Source organism: Carettochelys insculpta, chromosome 12 (assembly GCF_033958435.1).
Source record: "Carettochelys insculpta isolate YL-2023 chromosome 12, ASM3395843v1, whole genome shotgun sequence".
Lineage (NCBI taxonomy): Eukaryota > Metazoa > Chordata > Testudines > Carettochelyidae > Carettochelys > Carettochelys insculpta.
In genome coordinates this window covers 17,831,133-17,852,807 of record NC_134148.1, presented here as the reverse complement: position 1 = coordinate 17,852,807, position 21,675 = coordinate 17,831,133, and the positions used below count along the sequence as shown (strand labels likewise).

The 21,675-nt window shown below is 46.0% G+C and overlaps 1 protein-coding gene across 3 annotated transcripts in view; it reads left to right on the top strand.

Annotated features, from left to right (window-relative positions):
* The window catches only part of LIPC (lipase C, hepatic type), a 96,729-nt gene that overhangs the window by 60,256 nt on the left and 14,798 nt on the right, over positions 1-21,675 (top strand). For 2 of the 3 annotated variants that reach the window (XM_075007060.1, XM_075007062.1), the window contains exons 3-7: positions 6,188-6,375; positions 8,365-8,544; positions 11,757-11,874; positions 17,549-17,782; positions 19,616-19,858. In XM_075007060.1, the coding sequence (XP_074863161.1) occupies positions 6,188-6,375; positions 8,365-8,544; positions 11,757-11,874; positions 17,549-17,782; positions 19,616-19,858 (963 nt within the window). The remainder of the gene's footprint in view (positions 1-6,187; positions 6,376-8,364; positions 8,545-11,756; positions 11,875-17,548; positions 17,783-19,615; positions 19,859-21,675) is intronic. The other variant, XM_075007063.1, reaches the window with a different exon arrangement.

The window sequence follows — 21,675 nt, the reverse complement described above, 5'->3', positions numbered from 1 at the left end:
CCTGGACGCAGCCATCATGGGCTTCACTGCTCTTGGGGTCCCAAATTGCTTCAGGGCCCCCGATGGGACCCACATACCCATCTGCACCCCAGAGTACAGCGGAGGACAATATATAAAATAGAAAGGCTACCACCCCATGGTCCTGCAGGCCATGCTGGACAGCCAGGGCTTGTTCCAGGACATGTGTGTGGGCTGGTCCGGCTGCATCCATGACACACAGGTTTTCTGCAATTCGGGCCTGTGCCACCAGCTGGAGGCAGGGACCTCCATCCCTCAGAGGGAGCTGCCACTGGGGGGACACTACAGTACCCCCTCTGCCTGGTGGCCGATGTGGCATATCCACTCCAGCACTGCTTCATGTGGCCCTATACAGCGGGCCACCCCACCACCAGCCAGGAGTGGGTTAACACCCAGCTCAACCCCACCCGCAACATGACTGAGTGAACCTTCAGCCGTCTCAAGGGCCAGTGGTGCTGCTGCCTCAATGTTCCCCAGGTGTTGGGCGGCTCCTGCACACGCCATAACATTGTGGAGAGCAAGGGGGAGGCCTTTGTACAAGGGTGGGCAGCCGAGGCCAGCATGGGCTACCTCCAGCTGGCTGCTGCCCCAGCCACTAGGTCCACCAGGATGGGATCCGTGTCCAGGAAGCCCTACACCAATACTTTGACCAGCGGCCTCAGTGAGCACCACCCCAGCCACCCCCTAGCAGGTCCACCACACACACCCCTCCACCGCTTACACCTTCTGTCGCCACCCCCGCACACAGTCCCCCAGCCCCCACACACTGCCTTCCCCACCAGGCACACAGCACACAGGGATATGGGTGAAATAAACTGTTATTGTTGAACACAGCATGGAACTTTAGTTTCAAAATATGCAGAATGTAAGCACACAACTCTTTACAGGTAGGAGGGGGGCAACCTATATACAGGTGGGAGGGGGGGTGAACTATTTACAAGTGGGAGGGGGTGAACTATATACTGGAGGAGGGGGACATGGGTCGCGTGCTTGGGGGGCCCTTACTGCAGGGCAGGGGTGGAGGGCCTCAACCATGGCAGCCCTGGGACTTGCAACCCCCTTTCCTGGTCCAGGGTCCCTGACAGGACTGGGAAGGTGCAGGGAGGGTGGACAGGTAGGGTTGGTGGTCTGCCACGGCTGGGCGATTGTCCCCAACAGGGTCTTCTCTGAGTGGGATGGTGGGTGGGGCCTCTCCTGGGGGGGAGCTGGCAGGTGGGGCTGCAGCAGGAAGGGCTGCAGAGGGGACAGAGGGAGGGGTCATCCAGGCCAGAATTTCTCTGAAGGCCTGCCACATCCCTCAGGGTGCCCATCAGTTCTGCCCAAGCTGCCCAGCACCAGGTGGTCTCACCCTCCTCCAGGCAGAGGTACTGCTCCACCACCTTCAGCTTCTGGCAGATGGAGGCAACAAGGTGGAGATCCTCTGCCACCCACCTTTGGTCCCTCTGGGAGCAGGGTCGCCCTGGTTTCACCAGTGGCATCAGCTGGTGCTCGTCCCTTGCCTCCAGGGGGGCTGTTGGGTACTACAGAGGGTGGAGGTTCTCCCAGCCCTTGGATGGCTAAGCTGCAAGAATAGGAGGGGAGAGAGGGACAGGCTGTGAGTACCAACCCCTGCCCCATTGCACACACCCACCTTCCCTCCGGGGGCAGCAGGTGCCCATGCCCCGTCCCATGTCTGACAGCAGGGTGGCCCTGGAGGACCCTGATGGTGGTGGGGGTCCCTGTCTCCCTGGGGGTGGCCCTCTTGTGCAGTCCGGCCCTGGCCATCCCCTCCTCCCAGGAGGGTGCCCACAGCACTATCCATAGGAGTGGATGCTGAAGGCCATAGACAGCTGTGCCACCCTTCTGGAGGCCGCAGCCCAGCTGGGCTGTGGCCAGCCAGGGTCTACTGGGGGTGGGGGAGGTCCTGCGGCGAGCATGCAACCCCCGCCCTGTGATCCAGGTGTCTCCCAGCAGGTACATACCCGACAGTCCATCGCCAAGGTTGTGGGTGCCCAGCTGGAGGTGCAGCAGTGGAAGTGAATGACTAGGCCCCCTTCCTCGCTGGATGTCTCTGCCACTGCTGCTGGCTCAAGCCCTTGCCCTGCTGGCGTTGGGCCGGCCAGAGGTCCCATCTCATCCGGGTCCTTGGACTGGGGCTCCTCCGCAGAGCCACTGAGGACAGCAGGTGGGGACGTGGTGTCCTGTGGGCCCTGGAGGCTGTGGAGCTCCTAGTAAAATGGGCACAAAGCAGGGGCAGCCCTGGCCAGCTGGCCGAGTCCCAGGCCCAGGTGTACCCCTGCTGCATCTCCTTCACCTTGTTGTGAACCTGGTCCAGAGTGCAGGCAGGGTGGCCATGGGCAGTCAGGCCCTTGGCCAGCCGGGCAAAAGCGGCTGCATTCCACCACTTTGTGCCCATCTCATGCAGGACGTCCTCATCCTGTCATAGGCCCAGCAGGTCCCGGTGGTCATGTTCCATCCAAGAGGGGGCTCACTTTTTCCCCCCCTGGCTGGACCCCGGGAGCCCTGGGTGCACTCGGAGGGGGGACCTGGGGCTCTTTATGTCGCTGGCTGGTGGCCATGCTGCTCCAATAGCCGCTGTGGGTCTGGCTGAGGCGTGCAGGGGCACCACATGTGATGGCTGATACCTGCATGCAATCGGCTTCCTGCAATGGGGTTTCTAGGTGCATGCGGCTTTAAGGGCAGCTGCACGCACAGATCACAGAGCCCCACAGGCACTGGGCAACACGTCTCCGCCTCTCAGCTGACTGCCGCCACGGTGGACCCCGCTCTTTTGTAAGAGCGGGTCACGGAGTGTCTACACAAGGCTTCTTTCTAAATAAGCTTTCAAAAGGGGCAGCTTTTCCTGTTTCATGTTTGGAAGAGCGATTTCGGATGCTGGAACACGTTCCTTCGATTTCGTTTCAAAAGAGCACTCGCTGTGTGGAAACGCACTGCACGCTCTTTCGAAAGAGGGCCTGGACTTTCGAAAATAATGCCGAGTGTAAATGCAGGTATTATGTCTTGATGTAGACAATAGTCACAGCTCCTCGTCGTTAAGCATATCTACTTCTTTAAACCGTCCCCCTGGTTTGCTGTGGCTTTATCTTTTCTAATATTGCTCTCTTCTGAAACCAAAGGCCTCAGAACCTAATTCAGTCACTCATGACCGACTGCTGAAAAAAGACATGATCAAGCTAAGCTCTAAATAGCCAGTCAAATTGATTTTGAAAGAAAAATTACATACTGCGTTACTGAAATGGAGTGTTACAGCAGTTAGCAAAGGGTTCCAGGGCAGCTTTATTAACTCTTGGCTGAGTTGGATTTTCCTACCTGTGGCACATACTACACTGTCTGGAGTGATTTGCCATTACGAAATGGAATATATGGTAATTAATGACAGAGAAAGCAGCTTATATCTATAGGAATATAGTTTTGGGAGCTTTACTGCCATGCAAAGACATCATTGGCTTGACAGCCAATTAGAAATATGCTATTTTGTACCAAATTTTAGATTGGTGACATATAATGTTGAATAATGCTTACAGCAAGATTAACAATGTTACAGAAAACCAAGTTAGTCTGATTTAAAAACAGCACATTGTTCATATCTGATCTCTCTACGTATTGTGTAATGTAAACTACCAACACTGCATGAAAGTGCTCCCATTGCTATGAGTGCTTGCAGAATAAGAGCCCAACTTTAAACATTTATCAAAAGACTCCTGCGATGTATTTAATTGACTACCAGTATCATCAGAACCTCTGGTTACATTTATAACTAGAACGCCAAAGGTGGATGTGTTCTAGAACCCGTACAGGTTGAACCTCTTTTGTCCAGCACCCTCTGGGCCTGACCAATGCTCGGTGAGAGAATTTGTCAGCCCACAGGAGGTCTATATTGTCTAGCAGCATTACCAACACTTCCACTGCTTACTGAGGTCTTAGAAGATGTACAGGGATAAATTAGAGCTAAAAGACAGCACAGAACACAGAGTCAGGACAGGTGGCTATCAAGAAATTTTATGGGGCCACAGGAAACTTGGCCACTCCCGTGTTAAATTGTCATCCATGTAACTGAAATCATACCGGATTACAGATCTTGCCAGCCAAGAGAGTGCTGAGTTAAACAGGTTCAGTCTATACAGGGTATCAAGACAAACTAGTTTCTGAAAAATTTCCATTGGCATAAAAGTCATGAGCGCCGATATTCTCTGATGTCACTTTAATAATGCTCGCTTTTGGGAGGTGAATTGCAGGCAGAAGCACTGCTAATAATACCATATATTTTGCATGTATTACACAACTTCCATCCAAGAACCTAAAAGCACTTTACTGAATGTGAATTGGATTGTCTGGATTCTAATCCAAAGGCACTTTCTCTCCCCTCCACGGCCTACTTCTAGGACCCAGCTTTCTTTTAGAAAGGGCCTGCCCACAACAGGGCAGAGCTAGAGTGTACCAACTAGGCCATCAGACTACAAAGCACTCCCCTTCCTCCTACAGGCACAAGGTCCATCAACAAAATCCCAAGTCTCATTTACTCTTCCTAGGCTACAGTACTATATAAATTTGATTTTATTAAATTCAATTTCATAATGCTGGGCTGTATAAATTTGATTTTGATTTTGAGTACCCTCACTTCCCCACAAAGTTCACACAAAGTTAAGTTAGTGCTGTCACACTGAATGGCCAAACATCAACTGTTGCAGCAGTGCATTGTGGGAACCTATCCCACAGGTCCCTCAGCCCCACATTTTGTGCCCTCCTGCCCCCCGTGCCCTGCTGCACCTCTGCCACCAGCAACGCTGAACCTGCTGCCTGGTTCCCAGGTCCCCACAGCTTAGGAAGCTGCACGAGCCTGGAGCCAGGTGCAAGCCAGGTACACCAGTGCCGGACAGTTTCCCAGGTCCTGCAAGTGGCAGCAAGCTGGAAGACAGTTGCAGCAGCGCCAGTCAGTTTCTCAGTGCCCCATCACTCACAGGAGCCGGGAAACTGACCAGAGTTTCTGTGCTGGTCAGTTTCCAGGCTCCCGCAAGTAGCAGAGAACTGGGAGCCAGGTGCAGCAGTGCCACTCAGCTTCGGGAGGCTAATGAATTTAATTCAGAAGACATGGCACTTCCACACCAGCCTTCATTCGAATTTTTATATTCCAACTCGACACTACACCCAGCTGGTTTCAGGGATCCCAGCCACTGCCACTGTGGCAGCAACAATGGACAGAGCCCCAGGCTCCTTTGACTCACCTCTGCAGCACCGCCCTGGGTGCATCATATGCCTCTGAGAGCTGGGGAGAGCACACTGCAGTCTGGGCAGTGCTAAGGGTTGGCTATCCAAGCTCCACCCCTTCTGCACAAGGCCACAACCCTTTCTGGGTGCAGAGCCAGCCCCCCCCACCCCCACCCCCACAATTTGTCCCTGGGCTCATGATAGCTGTCAGCTCTGCTGAATGTAATGGAAATATTCTGCTGTAAAGTGACACAAAATGTGAAAGAAAAATTTACCCCACATCCCCTTTTCAAGAGATTCAGGCACATAGGTGCCTAAATCTCTCTTGAAACTGGGATAGAGAAGTCTAAGTCACTTAGATGCTTTGGGAATATTCTCCTGCAAGGGTATGTAATGTGAAAATACACACACCACAGCTTGTTCAAGGCATCTTATCTTGACTTTCTATAGACAAATCACTTGAGATCTGCTCTAATGGCTTCAGAGGTCACCCAAAGCCCTAAACAGAATTATGCGCTTGTATTAAATGGTTGGTTTAGCATAATGCTGCTTGTCTTGCATCCCTTGCAGGTAGGCATTAGTTATGTGGCCCCTGCAGAGTTACTGTGTTATTGGCTACACCTGTAACAATGTAGTCGAGTCCCAACAAATGTACTTTATTCTTATACTAGATATTCTATCATGCACCATAACTATAAAGTCATTATTTCCTGGGTAACTGCAATTCTCAAGAGACAGACACACATCAAACCACAGATGCAAACAGCATCAAACTTTGAAGGGTTTTGATCAAGTTTTACACCTTATCTCATTATTAACTGATTTTATATCACACAGCGTTCCGCTCAATAGAAGTTTATTTTTTTAAATAACTTTATTCACTCATGGATTGAAAGCTGCAAAAATAGTCTTTGCAGGTTTTTGTACTCCTGATTATTAGTATGTTATCTGACCTTCATTTCAGAGGCACCAGGATTGCAGCATCAGCACATTAGAATAAAGAAAAATCAACCCAGCTCAGCAACCAAATTTCGACTCTATACGGACAAAACAGAAGAAGGCTGTCTGATTTTGTCTGATCAGTTGGAGACTCTTGACAAATGTCATTTCAATGCCTCTCTTCCACTGGTAATGATAGTCCATGGATGGTCGGTATGAACTTCACATTATTTTCTTTTTAATTCAAGAAGCATCTGATCTGACCTACTTCCTTTCTTATTATGTTACAGCCAAATTATCTTCCGAAGAAAGGTTAGGAAAAGAATGACTGCCAATTCCCTTAGCAGCAAACATGTCTTGAAATAGCCCAGAGTCTGGTACTCCCATTGAATTTTGAGACAGAATATCAACTTATCACATAGGACACCAGTGTTAGAGATTATATTCATATTCCCTGGTTTAAAGCCAGCAGTATCTGAACAAGAAGGTGAATTAATGTGCTATGTCTCTAAAGGCTTAAGTGCTGATTACACTTCTGTTCTAGTCTCTAACAGATATTTACAGGTTGTTATTGAAAAGATGTGCACGAAATCTCCCCACATCTTTCACACACACCTTGAAGAGAAACTCTCTAAAAACACTTTCGTCTGAAAATGAAGCTTTGAACAGCAATAAATAACCACTGACCTGGTTCTCAGGTACAAAAAAAATGTAAAAAGCCAGCTCAAAACAGGCATGTTATTCAGCAGTGAATTTTGATCAGCTTTTCAGTTAAAAAATGTTTATTTTACAGATTCTCAAAGCGGAATTGCATAAAAACTTCACTGGCAGAGATGGACAAACTCTGAGCAATCTTTTATCTCAAAAAACTGTATAGGACAGAGCCCCACAGCACATTGATGTAATACCTTTTGGCATTAATAGAAGCTACAAATGAACAGAGGTGGAGAACATACCACTGAAATTATGTCAATAAAGGACCCAAACAAAAACATAAGGGAATAAAAGATACAAGATAAACAACTCTTCCAAATTTTTTCTAGTTAATGTACCCATTGAACTTCTTGTAACCAAGTGGAAAATAAAGATGCACTTAGAAACCGGAAGAGGAATATCACATCAATAGTTTGGCCCCAGTGAACTTGCTCCTCAACCTGACCAATAGCTCCAGTTTTGTAAAGCTCAAATCACATTCCCCACATCAGGTCTAGACCTGCAAATTCAAGGGCTTTTATATGGGCCCTATCTACACAGAGGGGGAAATACTGTCCTCACTGAGGTCAATGACGAAACTCACATCAACAGTTTCAGTGGCGCCAATGTTTTACCCTGGGTCTTTTAACCAAACTGAGAAACCCTATTCAACGCTGTCCTCACTGAGCAATCAAACAATGGGCCTGAGCCTACTCCCACTGATGTCCGTGACAAAACTTACTAACTTCAGTATCCAAGGGACCAGGCCCTCAGGTGGACTGTGGGCTTAAGCTAGATTTAAACATGGATTCTCAAACTCTGTTAGAGGCTCAGTGAAGAAGAGATTTAGAAGCCTTTACATGCCCCAGCAAAGGAAACATAGTCAACCAGTTTAGCTTGTTTCTGACAGCCTTAGCAATTAGAAAATTTAGTAGTATTAAATTCGATAGAAACTAAGGATTCTTACAATTGAGAGCAAGAGAGAGAGAGAGAGAGAGAGAGAGAGCAACCATGCAACGAACAAAAACAGGGGCAGGACTTCAACATTATTGATGGAATCTTCTAGAAAATCCAAAGCCTGTAAATCTAGTTGCCCAAAACTTTCCACCACACCCACCCCTTTCTCTGTACCTAGGATTTGGGAGGTTGGCTGCTCTAAAATGAAATCTAAGAAATTACCCAGTTATCCGTGGAAGACAGAGTACATACAGTGGCACCTGTTCATTGTCAAGGGCCCATGTCGTAAGGCCCAGAAGTTGAATGCTTTTGACATTGGCTCTTGAATGTATTTTATCCTTCCAATCTTACAACTATATGCGAATGGTTTGCCTTCAGCCTCAGCAGTGATACACAAAACCACAGAGCGCCCAAAACCTGATTATTGTTACTAAGTAATCTGCTTTGCCCATTTCTTCTGGTTTTCATGCAATAAGTCATCAGAAATTGCACAGGCATGTACTTGATAAAGAGATTTTTTTTCCCCACCTCAATTTTTTTTTTTTAAAACAGGTAGATGGAATGTTAGAAGGGTGGATGTGGAAGATGGTAGCCGCCCTGAAATCTCAGCATGAACAAACAAACGTGCTTATTGCAGACTGGCTTACGCTTGCTCACCAGCATTACCCTATAGCAGCACAGAATACGCGCAATGTAGGCCAAGAGATAGCAGGATTTCTGGAATGGCTGGAGGTAAGAGCTCCAACCCAAAATGTGCTTCTTTGCCCAGGAGCCATCTTCTCCTTTTGTTTATGCTTTCCCCGCAGTTGAAAGTTACCGTGTTGGTTAATGTGATCTGTTTCCCTCACTTATGTCTCTCATTGCAATGCACAAACAAATTTGTTCCATAAACTTTAAGATGACTGCATAAAAATTTCATTGTGCAAGAGAGAGCCAGCAAGTGGCCTTCTGTTTATTAGAACACTTTGATATTACTTCAGAGCCGTGATCATTTCATGCTACTGTAATTTCCTTTGTTCTATTAGCAAGCACTTCTGCAGGCAGCTGGTTGTCTGAGTTATAGAACAGTATTGGCTAACAAAGCTCAAGTTCAAACCACTTAAACTGATGCTTTTCAGTGGAAGCAGATTAGAATGAAAGAGGAACACATCTTCAGATCCTGGTTTTGCATGGTACGGGGGGCAAAGTGGGCAGCTGCCCAGTGATTCAAAAGGGGCCAGGGCTCCTGGCTGTCACTGCCACTATTGCAAGAACAGCAGCAGCTGGCACCCCAGGCCCTTTAGATTGCCAATGGAGAGCCACACAGGGCACCCTGAGCAGCTCTGAGGGATGCAGGGTGACCAGAACGCCACCCTTCAGGCGACACTAAGGGCTGGCTATCCCCAGCACTGCCCCTTCTGCCCGAGGTCCCGCCCCTTCCAAAAGCACAAAGCCCCCCTTGCCCATGGGCCCAGCAAGTCTGTGCCCCCCCTCACATAAGCAACATTTGTAAACCAATGGGCTTCACTTGAGAGGGGCTGAGACATTTTGGCTTCAGTTCCCAGCTGTGCCACAGAGTTTAAGGGTGACCTTTGGCAAGTCTTCGCTTCCCTTCTCCACACCCAGCACTTCTGTCTCCCGGTTCCTCCCAAAAGTGGTCTCAGTTGCTGAGGAAGCAGCAGCAAGGCCTGAGCTTTGCTAGGGAGAAGATTTCCAGCACGGGCTCCTGGTCACAGTTAAAGGAGCACAGGGCAGCCACAGGCACTGCAAAGCTCTCCTAAGAGCGGTAGGCAGCCTTGACAGAGTTGCATTGATCTGATGGCTCCCGGCTACTATGTTGCCATGACGGGGGCTGAGGAGTGCCATGATGGTATGGAGAACTGATGGGGGAAGGAAGAATAACAGCACAAGAACTACCCATACAAATTAGGTGCTTTAGGCCACCCCCTATTTAGTGTACACCCACACTCTTCCCTGCCACCCCCCGATTCCCCATATATGAAATAGGATAGTGCTTCCCTATCTCACAGGGAAAAGATGAAGTCACAGGCCACATCTACATGATAGAGTTCTGTCAGTGAAGCTACACTGGTCCATGCTTGACACACACACACACACACACACACACACACACACACACACACACACACACACAGAGCCCAGCTGCTCTGGCAAAACCCTCAGAGTAGATGCCACTTGCTAACAGCTGAGTGCTCCTGTCTGCAGAGCTAATGTCACTAGGGGAGGTGGTGTGGTTATACCCACCAAAAAACGACTTCTGTCAACACACGCTGCATTTACACTCTGGGCTCTGCCAGGAGTCATATCAGCCACAGCTGTATAGTCTAGTCATGGCTATGTCTACACTGAATGGGGAAAAAGAAATCTGTGAAGCTGTCTGAGAACTTTGTAACACCAGCTAATAAAGAGCAAAGCAGCTGCCTTAGGTGATGGCAGGATTATAAGCTTTTCATGTCCAGTTGTGGAGGATGCACACCATGACATGGAGGACAGGAGGATAACTGGTGTCACCCTTCTACGCTGTGCAATTAAAAGTAACCTTTGCTCTTGTTCATATTGGGCCCAGGGTGACAGTGACCCAAAGTCATATTTGGAAAGCTGGTTAGTGAGCTGTGTAAGACTGTTACTGCAATTCCCAGAGATTTTTTCCCCAGAAAAATCATTCACTGTGGTATTTGCTGGGTGTTGCAGCCGACAAACCAAGACTGAAGAAAAGATTCTGGGCACATTGCTGTGGATTCCTTTATGAGCCAGGTCCCTAAGATTTGTGCTGGCTGTTACCTTTCACCGCATTAAATTCCATTGAGAGTGAGATTACGTTCACTTGAGAGATATTGTTCATTAAGTAAACATTGCTAACAAAACACAGTTGTGTTGAAACTAGTAAAGCAACAAGAAGTACCCCCAGCTAATTTTGCAAGGAGACTATTTCTTTCCATCTTCCAGACGTGTCTTTCTTCTGTGTCCCCACTGGCTTAGAACCAGACTTGAACACCTGAAAGGTTCACAGTGGAGGAATCAAATATTTCGGAGGTGCATGTGTTTCAGTTGAAAAACAAAATAAAGCAAATCTTAGAGTCCTTAGTCCAGGTGTTTAGAAGGAGTCATCTCTAGTTTAGCAACATCTGTTAAAGAATTATTAGTTTCAGTTTTCCCACGCGTAATCTCCGAGGAATATATTTTCCTCACAAGAATTTACCATTTTCCCTCACAGTACTTCTCTCTAATGAAGGCTGAGATACAGTAGAATAATATGGCATCAGGTACAGTCCACACAGAAAGGTTTGGATATATCTGCAAGACACAAACACCACATATTTCTTTCCAAGTTAGAAAACACATGTGCCTCCGACAAGTGTGCGGGAGGGAGCTCTGAAACATGCAGTACTGAACAGGAGGAGTGAGGTGCCCAAGGCCCTTCTGCTTCAGCAGGCTTGTTTCAGATCAGATACCTTGTGTACAAATTAGTCCAAAGATGACCCTGCTGTATCATTTCACGTCTGATGACAAGTGCTGGGACACTGTGCTTACAGTATACATCAGTGTCTCTGTATGAGTGACAGGACACTATACGTAAGGGTTTGTTTTACACTACATTGAACACACACCCAGATTCCAGCAACTGGAAAGCAGAGTCAGATAATACCACACCTGCAACGTTTCTTATTACGATCAATAAAGCCCCTACGATTTCAACCCCGGGCCTACCTGAACAGAGTATGTGAGCAATAATACCTAATTGTATGGCAGTTTCCTGAGGTATGCACCTGTTCAGTAGAAGTTAAAACCAGCAAATTCCTTTTGTGACCAAATCACCTTGTTTGACCTCTGGCATGAAAACACAAATTGGCTTGTTTTGTAACTGATGGGAATTCTTAGATGGCAACTACCAGTTTACTTTTCACTTTTTTATGCACCTAATTCAAGCTGCTGCTGTCTTCCAGGAATCTGTTCAGTTTTCCAGAAGCAATGTTCATCTAATTGGGTACAGCCTTGGAGCTCATGTTTCAGGGTTTGCTGGCAGTTATATTAGTGGCACAAACAAGATTGGAAGAATTACAGGTAAAAAGATATTTGTAACTTTAATAGAACAGCCAGCTAGCTTCTTTGCTCAAGTGTATTGATGCTTGACAGCCTTATGTTACAGCTTACATTAGAACTATATATTTTTTTCTGAAAAAACGAGCAATTTATTTCCATTGATTGTGTGAGACTATAACAGTGATATTCACACTGGATTTCCAATAGTTTTCTTGTAATTAAGTTCAGGAGACCTATGATGTAGTGCATTAATTATAGTCATAATGGGTACAACTTTTCTAATACTTAGTCTAATAATTAGTCTAAAAAGACTAATTTGTTAGTCTTTAAAGCGCTACTTGACTGCTTTTTTGTTTTCTAATATAATTATTCCAAATTTTATCACTGAGCTCCTGATTCTGAAAATACTAAGAAATATGAGCAACTTTGTACAATTGAACAATCCCCATTAATTCAGCGGAAGTGTGTGAAAATTAACTCACATGAGGGGTCAAAAATGGAAAGTTCTGCTGACACTGTTCTCTGGGCATGTATTTTCGTAGTTATATAATTATTGAAGGTATTCACCTTGGTCCAAGAAGGCCCATTGTTCTGGATAAACTAAGGTGAAAATAGGCTGGTGCACCCCGGAGCACTGCAACTGGAAGAAAGGGAGCACTCTGCTACAGGAGCCGGGCTCCTGCTGTCCCCCAGTGGGGCTCCCAGCCTATCCTGCTGGCCCCGTGTTGCATTGGCTGGACACAAAGTAGGCATATGCCATTCTTGTGGCATGCAGCAGGGCCATATTAACTCTTCTGTGGGCCCAGAGCTATTAGATTTTGTGGGGCTCACTAGACTGCAGGTTGGAACCAAAAATGAAGGGCTCAGCGTGTGTGCGGGGACTGCGGGCAGGGGCTGGAGGTTCAGGCAGAAGGACAGCTGTGGGAGGGGGTGAGGTGTTTGGGGTGCAGGAGGTGTTTCCAGGCTGAGTCTAAGGGCCTTGGGGTCAGGACAAGAGTTTGGAAGGGGTGTGTGGGGTGTAGGTGGGAGCTAGGGGCTGGAGCAGGCTCAGGGCTGGAGTGCCTGGCCTGGGAGGGACTTGGAGAGCAGGAGGCAGAGCTGAGGCAAAGGATTGGGGTGCAGCGTGCTTACGTGGGGCAGTTCCTGTTAGGTAGTGATAGGGGGAGAGGTATTTTAGCCTGCAGCCACCTCCCTGCAGCTCCCATCGGCCACAATTCCTGTCCTATGGGAGCTGTGGGGGGCAGTGCCTGCGGGCAAGGGCGGCATGGGCTTGAGGCTGGGTGTGGCAACATGGCTCCAGTCCAGGGCTGGGGGGGAAGGGGAGGAACAGCAGCACATGGAGCTGCCCACACCCTGAGAGGAAGGGCTGGCCTGGAACACAGGGGTTTAGTGGCTGCAGCCCAGGACCCCAAACTAAGGGAGCCTTCTCAGGCTAGGGCCCTGTGCTGCAGCCCTTGGGGGAGTGGGAAGGGAGTATCTGGCAGGGGATATTCTGCACGGCCACAACTGCTGCATGCCACAGGCCCACAGACAAAACTCCTTTGGCTGGGACCAGGGAGCAGGTCACTGATTGCAACTGGGACTGCCCCAGCCCCAAGCCCCTCCTCAGCAGTCCCCCTACAAGCTCCCTTCCCTGAGCCCCCCAACACCCACAGCCTCCTGCCTTGACACCTGCACCCCACAAACCTCCAACCCCGCTGTCCTGAGCAGCTGCTGGAAGACATTTCAGTTACTTCCACTCTGAATGGTAGCGCTGAACAGAAGCCAGACAGACACCCGTCATTGGGAACTGGATCCCCAAAACAAATACTGGAAGCTTAAATACAGAGGTTTGTTCAGGCCACCACTATGAAAGAGCAAAAAGCAACCTCTGTCGGCCTCAAGCTCCATATAGGTTGCAGTTTGCGGAATATCCACTACAGCTTCTAGGGGGAATCTTAGGGCAAAACACTTCTGATTATTAGGTAATATGGGTCAGGCCCTGTGTAAAGAAAGATTTTACGGAGGGCGCAGAAATCATGAAAATGCCTCCAAACTATGATCTCTCCAGCTTTTGCTCTCGAAGCTGACTGCCTTTAGATGTGAAATTCATTCTGTCAGACCTTGAAATCGACTAACATTTGTTGCAAAATTCATTCCAGCCTCAAAATGAATTAATTTCAGTGTAAAAAGTCATTCCCTGAAAACTTTGTGATGTTCAATACTTTGACATTTCTACTGTGGTGAATGTTCTTTTTTAAAAAACTGATTTACACGGGATTCTCTCTCTCAGCCTTCTGGCCATTCGCCTTCTCCAACCTGACCAAAACTAGAAGTCCACACAAAATCGAGGGTCCAAACATACCCACTTCCTGGGGTGTTTATCTTATCTCCTATACCTTTGTTAAACAGGCAAAGTTCAACGTATACCTTTACCCCAGGCATGACTGCTCTCAGGATTCCTGTCTCAGGCCCCATTCATTCTATGCCCTGTATTCTCTATTCCTGAAGAACTTGCTCACACCGTCCTTATACCTAGGTGTCAAAATAAACCACTGCTCAATGAACAAGGAGACCTCACTGGATATTACCAGGAAAGGGTTAACACCTGCTAACAGTGTGAGGTGTATCTGGCTCTGCCTCCTTCTACAGATCTGTAGGAAGGATACCGCATCGTCCAAATGTATTTTCTATAATCACCACATGACTCTTTTTCCTGGAGAGAAGCTGTTATGAGCGGCGATATAAATGGAAGAGAAGCATATTTAGAGTCTGCCAAAATGCTTGGTATTTAAAGGCAAAGTACACCATTCTGAAAATATGTCTCTTGGCTCTGTAACACCTGTACTTACTCTTGGCTGGGCAATGCCTGTGCAAGGGCTCCCACAACAAAATATGCAATTGCTGTATTTTTAGGGCTGTGAAAAACAGTCCAGTTTGGACTAGCTGTGCCTTGACTGATGGTTCCATTCTTCTTTTAAAGAACATTTTCTTGAAGTTATTCATTTTCTGCAGTGGAATGGTAATTAGAGCCTCGATCCTGCTTCCACTGAAGTCTCTGGCAAAATTCCCATTGAGATGAGTGGTGCAAAAGGAGGCCTTATCAGAACAGCCAAACAGACTCCACTTCCAACAAAGAAGCAGAATTTAGCAATTAAGCTTCTATTCAGGTTGCAGATGGAAAAAGAAGCTAATTTCTCATTGCAAAAAGTTTATGCTGTAATAGGAGCTAGAGAGAGTTTGGAGCTTCTCCACAGGTGTAGAAATTGTGCTAAAATTTTCCCAAGCACAGGATCTTCGTTTAGCCAGTACTTCTGGGTTCTGATTGGAAGAATTACAGTCAGAATCTTCCTGGCAACATAACAAGTTGAACCCCTCCAATCCAGAACCATCCATAATCCAACATGGATATCCACTTACCACGAGTGTGGCCATCCACCCTGGCTCTCAGTATTCTGTGCTGTTATTTAGTTGTAATTTACCTCTAAATGTCTTCTAAGAGCCCAGAAAGCAGTAGAAGTGCTGCTAATGCTGCTAGACAAGATTGACTTCCGATGGTTCTGCAAATTCTATAGCTCAGCACGAGTCCGTCCTGAAAGTGCTGCACTAGAGAGGTTCAACCTGTACTGTACGTTATCTTCCATCTGCAGCCCAAGCCAAGGAAGTGCAGAGGAGCTCAAGCATCAACCAAATAACTCTACTCAAGTATGGTTTCAAGTTTTGAGCAAAGGTTCAAAATGCTGCTTATTTTACCCATAAGTAGTTTGGCCAGGCCTAGCATGAATTGCTGATATACTCTTTCCTGTTGAAGGGTGAGCAAGTGAGAAAATGCTCCTCTGTGTTCAGCCCCATCTTAATGGACTCAGTTGAGAACCATACGGCTGGCCACATGCTCCCTATTAATTTCTCATCTCAACCTTTATCTTTATATACACTCCTGACAATGTCCCAGATTAAGCCACTTATTTCTGACTTCACTTTATCGCTGACCTTACCAACAACTGTTCTCCCCTCAGCCTTCATTATTCTTACTCAGTGATATCATCTTCATTAACAATGTTTTAAAATATAATTATATTAAGGAGCTTATCTGGTTGTAATTGTGCTTTCAGATTTGGACCGTCTCTCTCTTCATAGTGACTTGAAGTCAAGTCCCTTATGACAAAATTATAATCTAGGATTATATTTGACAAAGACTGTGTCATTAGAATATCCCTTAAAGTAAACATAAAATATGAAAGTGAATTGTTACACATGATTTTGCTGACTAATGGCATTCTGGCCTTATGGTATCATCATACCAATCATGAGTATAATTTGAATGAATGTGTGAGATTATTCGCACCAAACCAAGTAAAGTTACAAGGAATTTTTTTAAAAACTAGAAGAGAAATAGTGAATAAGGTCCACATCACCTGCAGTGTTTAGATTATGAACAAAAACATTTTACTTTATTTTGGCTAGGTATGAGGCAAACTGCAAACTATAATTTTAACTCCCCATTCTGATCCTATATTCAGTGTCATATGCCAGCACCTATTGAACCTGTTCATACCAAGTAGCTAATTTTACATGATCTACACCTGTGTATATGAGCTGATATCAAAGCCCTGAGTGCAGTTTATTTTCACCATGTTTTGTACATGAAGCCATTGAAACAAAAATATATTAAAATGCATTCTAATTATAATTAGGTATATTCTCCAGTAGCCCTAAAATAACCTTGCAACAATTACCTCCATAAAACTGAACACTGATAGAAAATATCTACAGAAATGGGCAACACATCCATTACAGTCAACTGTTCTTTGCTTTTCATACACATGCCATTTCTGCTCCCATTAGACAAGATGAGCAGAGTTTGGCCCAGAGTAACTAGCCCCCTAGATACAGAAAAACAACTAATATGTACAAGGGACATTTTAAAATAATTTTTTAATACACCTCAGAAACAAATGTGATAACAGACACTTTTGAAAAGCATTTAATAAAACAAAGAGCAGTCAAGTAGCACTTTAAAGACAAGGAAAACAGTTTATTACGTGAGCTTTCGTGGGACAGACCCACTTCTTCAGACATAAGCATAAGTGGGTCTGTCCCACGAAAGCTCACCTAATAAACTATTTTGCTAGTCTTTAAAGTGCTACTTGACTGCTCTTTGTTTTGAAAGTGTATAGACTAGCACGACTTCCTCTCTGTTACTATTCAACATTTAATAAACTACACCTAAAACAGTCCAAAGCTGGAAAATAACTAACCAGACAGAAAAGCCTTTCTATAAACAAACCAAACATAAAATCTCAGGTCCCAAATGTCGGGTACAAGTCAAGTTGAATGTGGATCACCTGTCTGCAATATGGCCACTGCCATGCATGACCTTTGCAGGATTTAAAAACCAAAATGAACTAACTACCACCCAAACAGAATGTGGCTTGTCCACAGCAAACATCTCTCCCTTCATCACAGTGTCCATATGTATGTAATAATTATGGTTCATGAGTATCTATGTTTGCTTTTAACCCTATGGGTGAAGCTGTTTTCCTCATATTGGTGGCCTTTTTGTCCCTAGTCTTGTTTCTTAGCATAAGGGAGACAAGCGGGCGTCTGGGTGGTTCTGAACTGTAATTTTCTCCATTGTATGGTATTCGTTTCATAACTACTTTCAGTAAAACAAATCCATCTATTGTATGTCTCAGATTATTTGCATTTCTTGTAGGCCTTGACCCTGCTGGCCCTTTGTTTGAAGGAATGTCACCCACAGACCGTTTATCTCCAGATGATGCAAACTTTGTAGATGCAATTCATACATTTACTCAACAGCACATGGGTCTCAGTGTCGGGATCAAGCAGCCAGTGGCACATTATGACTTTTATCCCAATGGAGGTACCTTTCAACCTGGCTGCCACCTCATGCATGTGTATAATCACATTGCACAGTACGGCATCACAGGTAAGACATGCTTTCTGTCGTATCAGTTTGCCTGACTGCAGTGCTCAGACACTTTAAATGTCTGTGTCATAAAAAAGCCTAAACTATCCCCCAATATAAACAACAAGCTATAAAGGGAGCTTTCCTGAGCTAGAACCCTGATTTTTAGGATGCTTTCAGCACCCACCATTTGCATGGAGTTGAGTGAGATCTATGGGCACTTGGCACCTCTGAAAATTATGACATAAGCATTCTACAGGCTGAACCTCTCTAATCTGGCACTCTCTTGTCCAGCAACTTCCATAATCTGGCATGATTTAAGTTAGCTGGAAGACCACTTATGCTTGTGGCCAAGTTTCCTGTGGACCCATAACGTTTGTTTCCAGCCACTGGTCCTGTACTTTTATTTAGCTGTAATTTACCCCCTAAACATCTTCTAAGAGCCCAGCAAGCAGCGGAAGTGTTGGTAAGATGCTTGACAATATTGACCTCCTATTGTTCGACAAATTCTCTCATGTGGCACTAGTCACTTCCCAAGGGTGTGAGACGAGAGAGGTTCAATCAGTATTAACTATGTGCTATTTTGGAATGATGCCAACAACACTTATTTTGGGTACTGAAGGAAGAGAAGAATTTACCCTAATCAAGCCAGCCACAGTTACAGTCAATTACTAATGTAAAAATCAAATAAAACACAGTGCTGTATTACTTACCTCCCCCAAATAACCTCCTCCCTGAACCTTGCCTCTTCCACGACCCTCAGGCACCACTCTGCCAAGTTGACAAACTGACTCTCTCTCCCTCTCTCTAGGACTGTTTTTCCAATTACACAAGTAATACTCTATGTTTTATATAGCGAAGCTCTGTCCTCATGTAGCTCAACATAAACGTATAGTGCCACCCCAGAGCAGTTTGTTACTTCTGCCATATAACGCCAGAGGACAAGGTGCTTGTGCAGAGTGACAATTAGAATGATTTGCTGAAGCTCCAGAACAGAGCAGAGTGGCCCAGCACACTGCATTTCACATTTTCAGCTGGTCTCGCAATACCAAGAACTAAAGCTAGGAGATAATTCATAGCTGCTGAAGTCATATATGGGCTGGGAAGCTCAGGAGTGAGAATGTGTTCTGTAGTTTAGCGTGGTGTACATTAGCCACACAGAGAGGAAAGTAAGATCTAAAACTGTAATATTAAGGAAAAAGGTGGTTACAAATGACTTTTAATTTGGAGGCTGCAGATAGCAGAGTGAAGAATAAGTACCTTAGTGCCAGACTTGTTTCTCAATAATTTACTATGGCTAGAATGCATTCAGACTGTTCCTGCAGAACAGCAACTGCAGATATGATTTATCAGGAGGGTTTGTCACTTGAATAGGCGTATGATATGGCAAGTGTAACACGAGCAGCCCAAATGCAGCCCAGCGTTCTGCAATGCAGCCCACAGTGGCTGTCATTTTTCATGTGATGTCTGAAAAGACTACAGATCACAGCATGCTCTGTGTTCCATACAGGACAGCCAGGCTCATCAGATCAAGATGGGGCATGGCATTCTGGTACCTGTAGCTGACCAATTTTGTTAATGAAAAGGAAGGATACAATCTGTTCTATTTTGTGCACATTAGTTCCTGATACATTTGCCAGCTCAGCTGGGCAACGTTTGGATGCTTGTAGCCAGAATAAAATAAAATCAACAAGTGTGTTGCTGAGGATTGGATGACTGATAGGTTTTATGAGTAAATACAATGTGCTGGGGAGGATCATAAGATTCACATGGCAGCTTACTATGCTGCTTTGTCATTTGCATGGGAAGTGAGAGCACAGGATTGTAAAGTGGTACTGCAATTATGTTTTCCAGGGATCACTCAGACAGTGAAATGCGCACACGAACGGTCAGTTCATCTGTTCATTGACTCCCTGCTGCACGACGATAAGCAAAGCCTGGCCTACTGGTGCAACGACATCCATACCTTTGATAGAGGCATGTGCCTCAGTTGTAGAAAAAACCGATGCAACACTCTAGGTTACAACATCCGAAAGGAGAGGCTCCAGCGTAGCAGACGGCTCTTTTTGAAGACCCGAGCACACATGCCTTTCAAAGGTTAGTGGGTACACGTGCTAAGGAGCCCAACTAGACAATGAAGTGAGAGGATTAACTAGGGTTATTTTAACATTGTTGACAGTCGTTTAAATTATCGATTTAGCTACTGAGTTTGTCCAGAGATCTGTGAATCTAGTGGGTTCTGACCCCTCACCCCAGCCATTCCATCAAGAGCTTTCTTAGTATTTTAATGGGAAGAGAAAGCATGTTGCATGCATACTGCACAGTAACTGTGGATTCATGGCTTCTACACTGCTCAGTTCCCAGTCTGCAGAATTTTCTTGTAGCTAACTCAAAGGGAACAATTGGTATAACATATGCAGGCTCCCAGCCAAACCAAAAACTCCACAATTGCTCAGGGAGACCTGTAAGACCTCCCATTCTGACTGTGGTACAGATTTCACCTGTAATTAATCTATAGCAGACACACAAATGATCAGTTTTCAAACAAAAGGTAGAACAGCATAGTGGGGGCTTTTATAGGGTGGAATTGTAGAACTGAAATGAAGCTACTGGAACTCTAGTGTCATCGTCATTAAGTCAGATTGTCAGGAGCACAGTAGAACAGCTCACTAATTGAACTTAGATCCAAAACATACAAAATTATACTAATTACTATTGGGGGCCAGAGTAGAACTAGTTCTGATAGAGACTAGGTTTGGAAGACAGGCCTATCTGCTCTATAAAAATTGTCAAAGGACCTGGTTACCATATTAACGACAATATGGGTTCTCAGCTGTGGTACTGTGACCGCCAACAGGATGGGAACAGCTGTCAGGATTCAAAGTCATCATACTGTTTCCATCTCCCTATCAATAAAGGAAGTCCTGTCATGGAAGAGGTTAAGAACCACTGAGTTACAACACAGTGAAGGCACAGTGCCACCTTGCAGGGTAGCTGGGTGCCATGTTTCCAATGAATGCCAAAACTTGGATAGTGCAAATCACTAGCATGCCTTGGAAACACAGTAAGATCCCACCCACACTGCAAGATAGAACTAGTCTTGGTTTAACCATGTTTAAGAGATATTGTGCTGTAACCATGCCTGTGGACATAACTGGTCTTGTAGTGTAGACAGTCATTAGGTGGGAGTTTGCAACTCTAAGTTGAACAACCATTATTTTCATCATCTGCAAGGTCTTTGGTGGCATCCAATTACTTCTGGAAATCAGCTCTGAGTCTTCCAGTCCAGGTCATTTCCTGCAAATAGTTCTAACAGTAGTTAAGATGACTTAATAGCAGGAGGCAGACATGCACTATCCCATTCCTGACCCCTACAGCTGTGGGAGATGACAGGGCATTGGTTAGTCAGGAGGCAGCTGGAGGGAGAGAGGGGAAGGAAAGGCAGAGGCTGGCAGCTTGGGAAGGATGTGGGAGGAGGAGCCAGGAACTGACTACTCCCCTTCCTCCCACCTAACAGCTCCGCCTCCTCCTCTTGGTGATGTCTGCTGGCTCCAGGCTCACAGGAACTAAAAAGAAAGAGGGGAGAGCACTTGACATTTTCTGAATTTCCTGTTTTATTTTTTAATTGCATGGGAAGCTGACTGGCCCAGAGTACACCATTCACCACGAGATGGGAGCCTCTTTCTGGCTGTTTTGGGGATTAGCTCAAAGCCAGCACCCCAATCTGTTGTCTGCAACCAGTCTCTCCTCCTTCACAGTCCACTTCCAACCTCTCCCACAAAAGCAGGAACCACAGCATCCTCTTTGTGGCTCAGTTCTCCAGCCATGTGAATATCTGGGAGTTTCATTCCTAGTCCAGCCACTTCTCCAGTGGTGATTGTAGCCAATTGCCCTGCCACTTCCCCAGTGGTAGG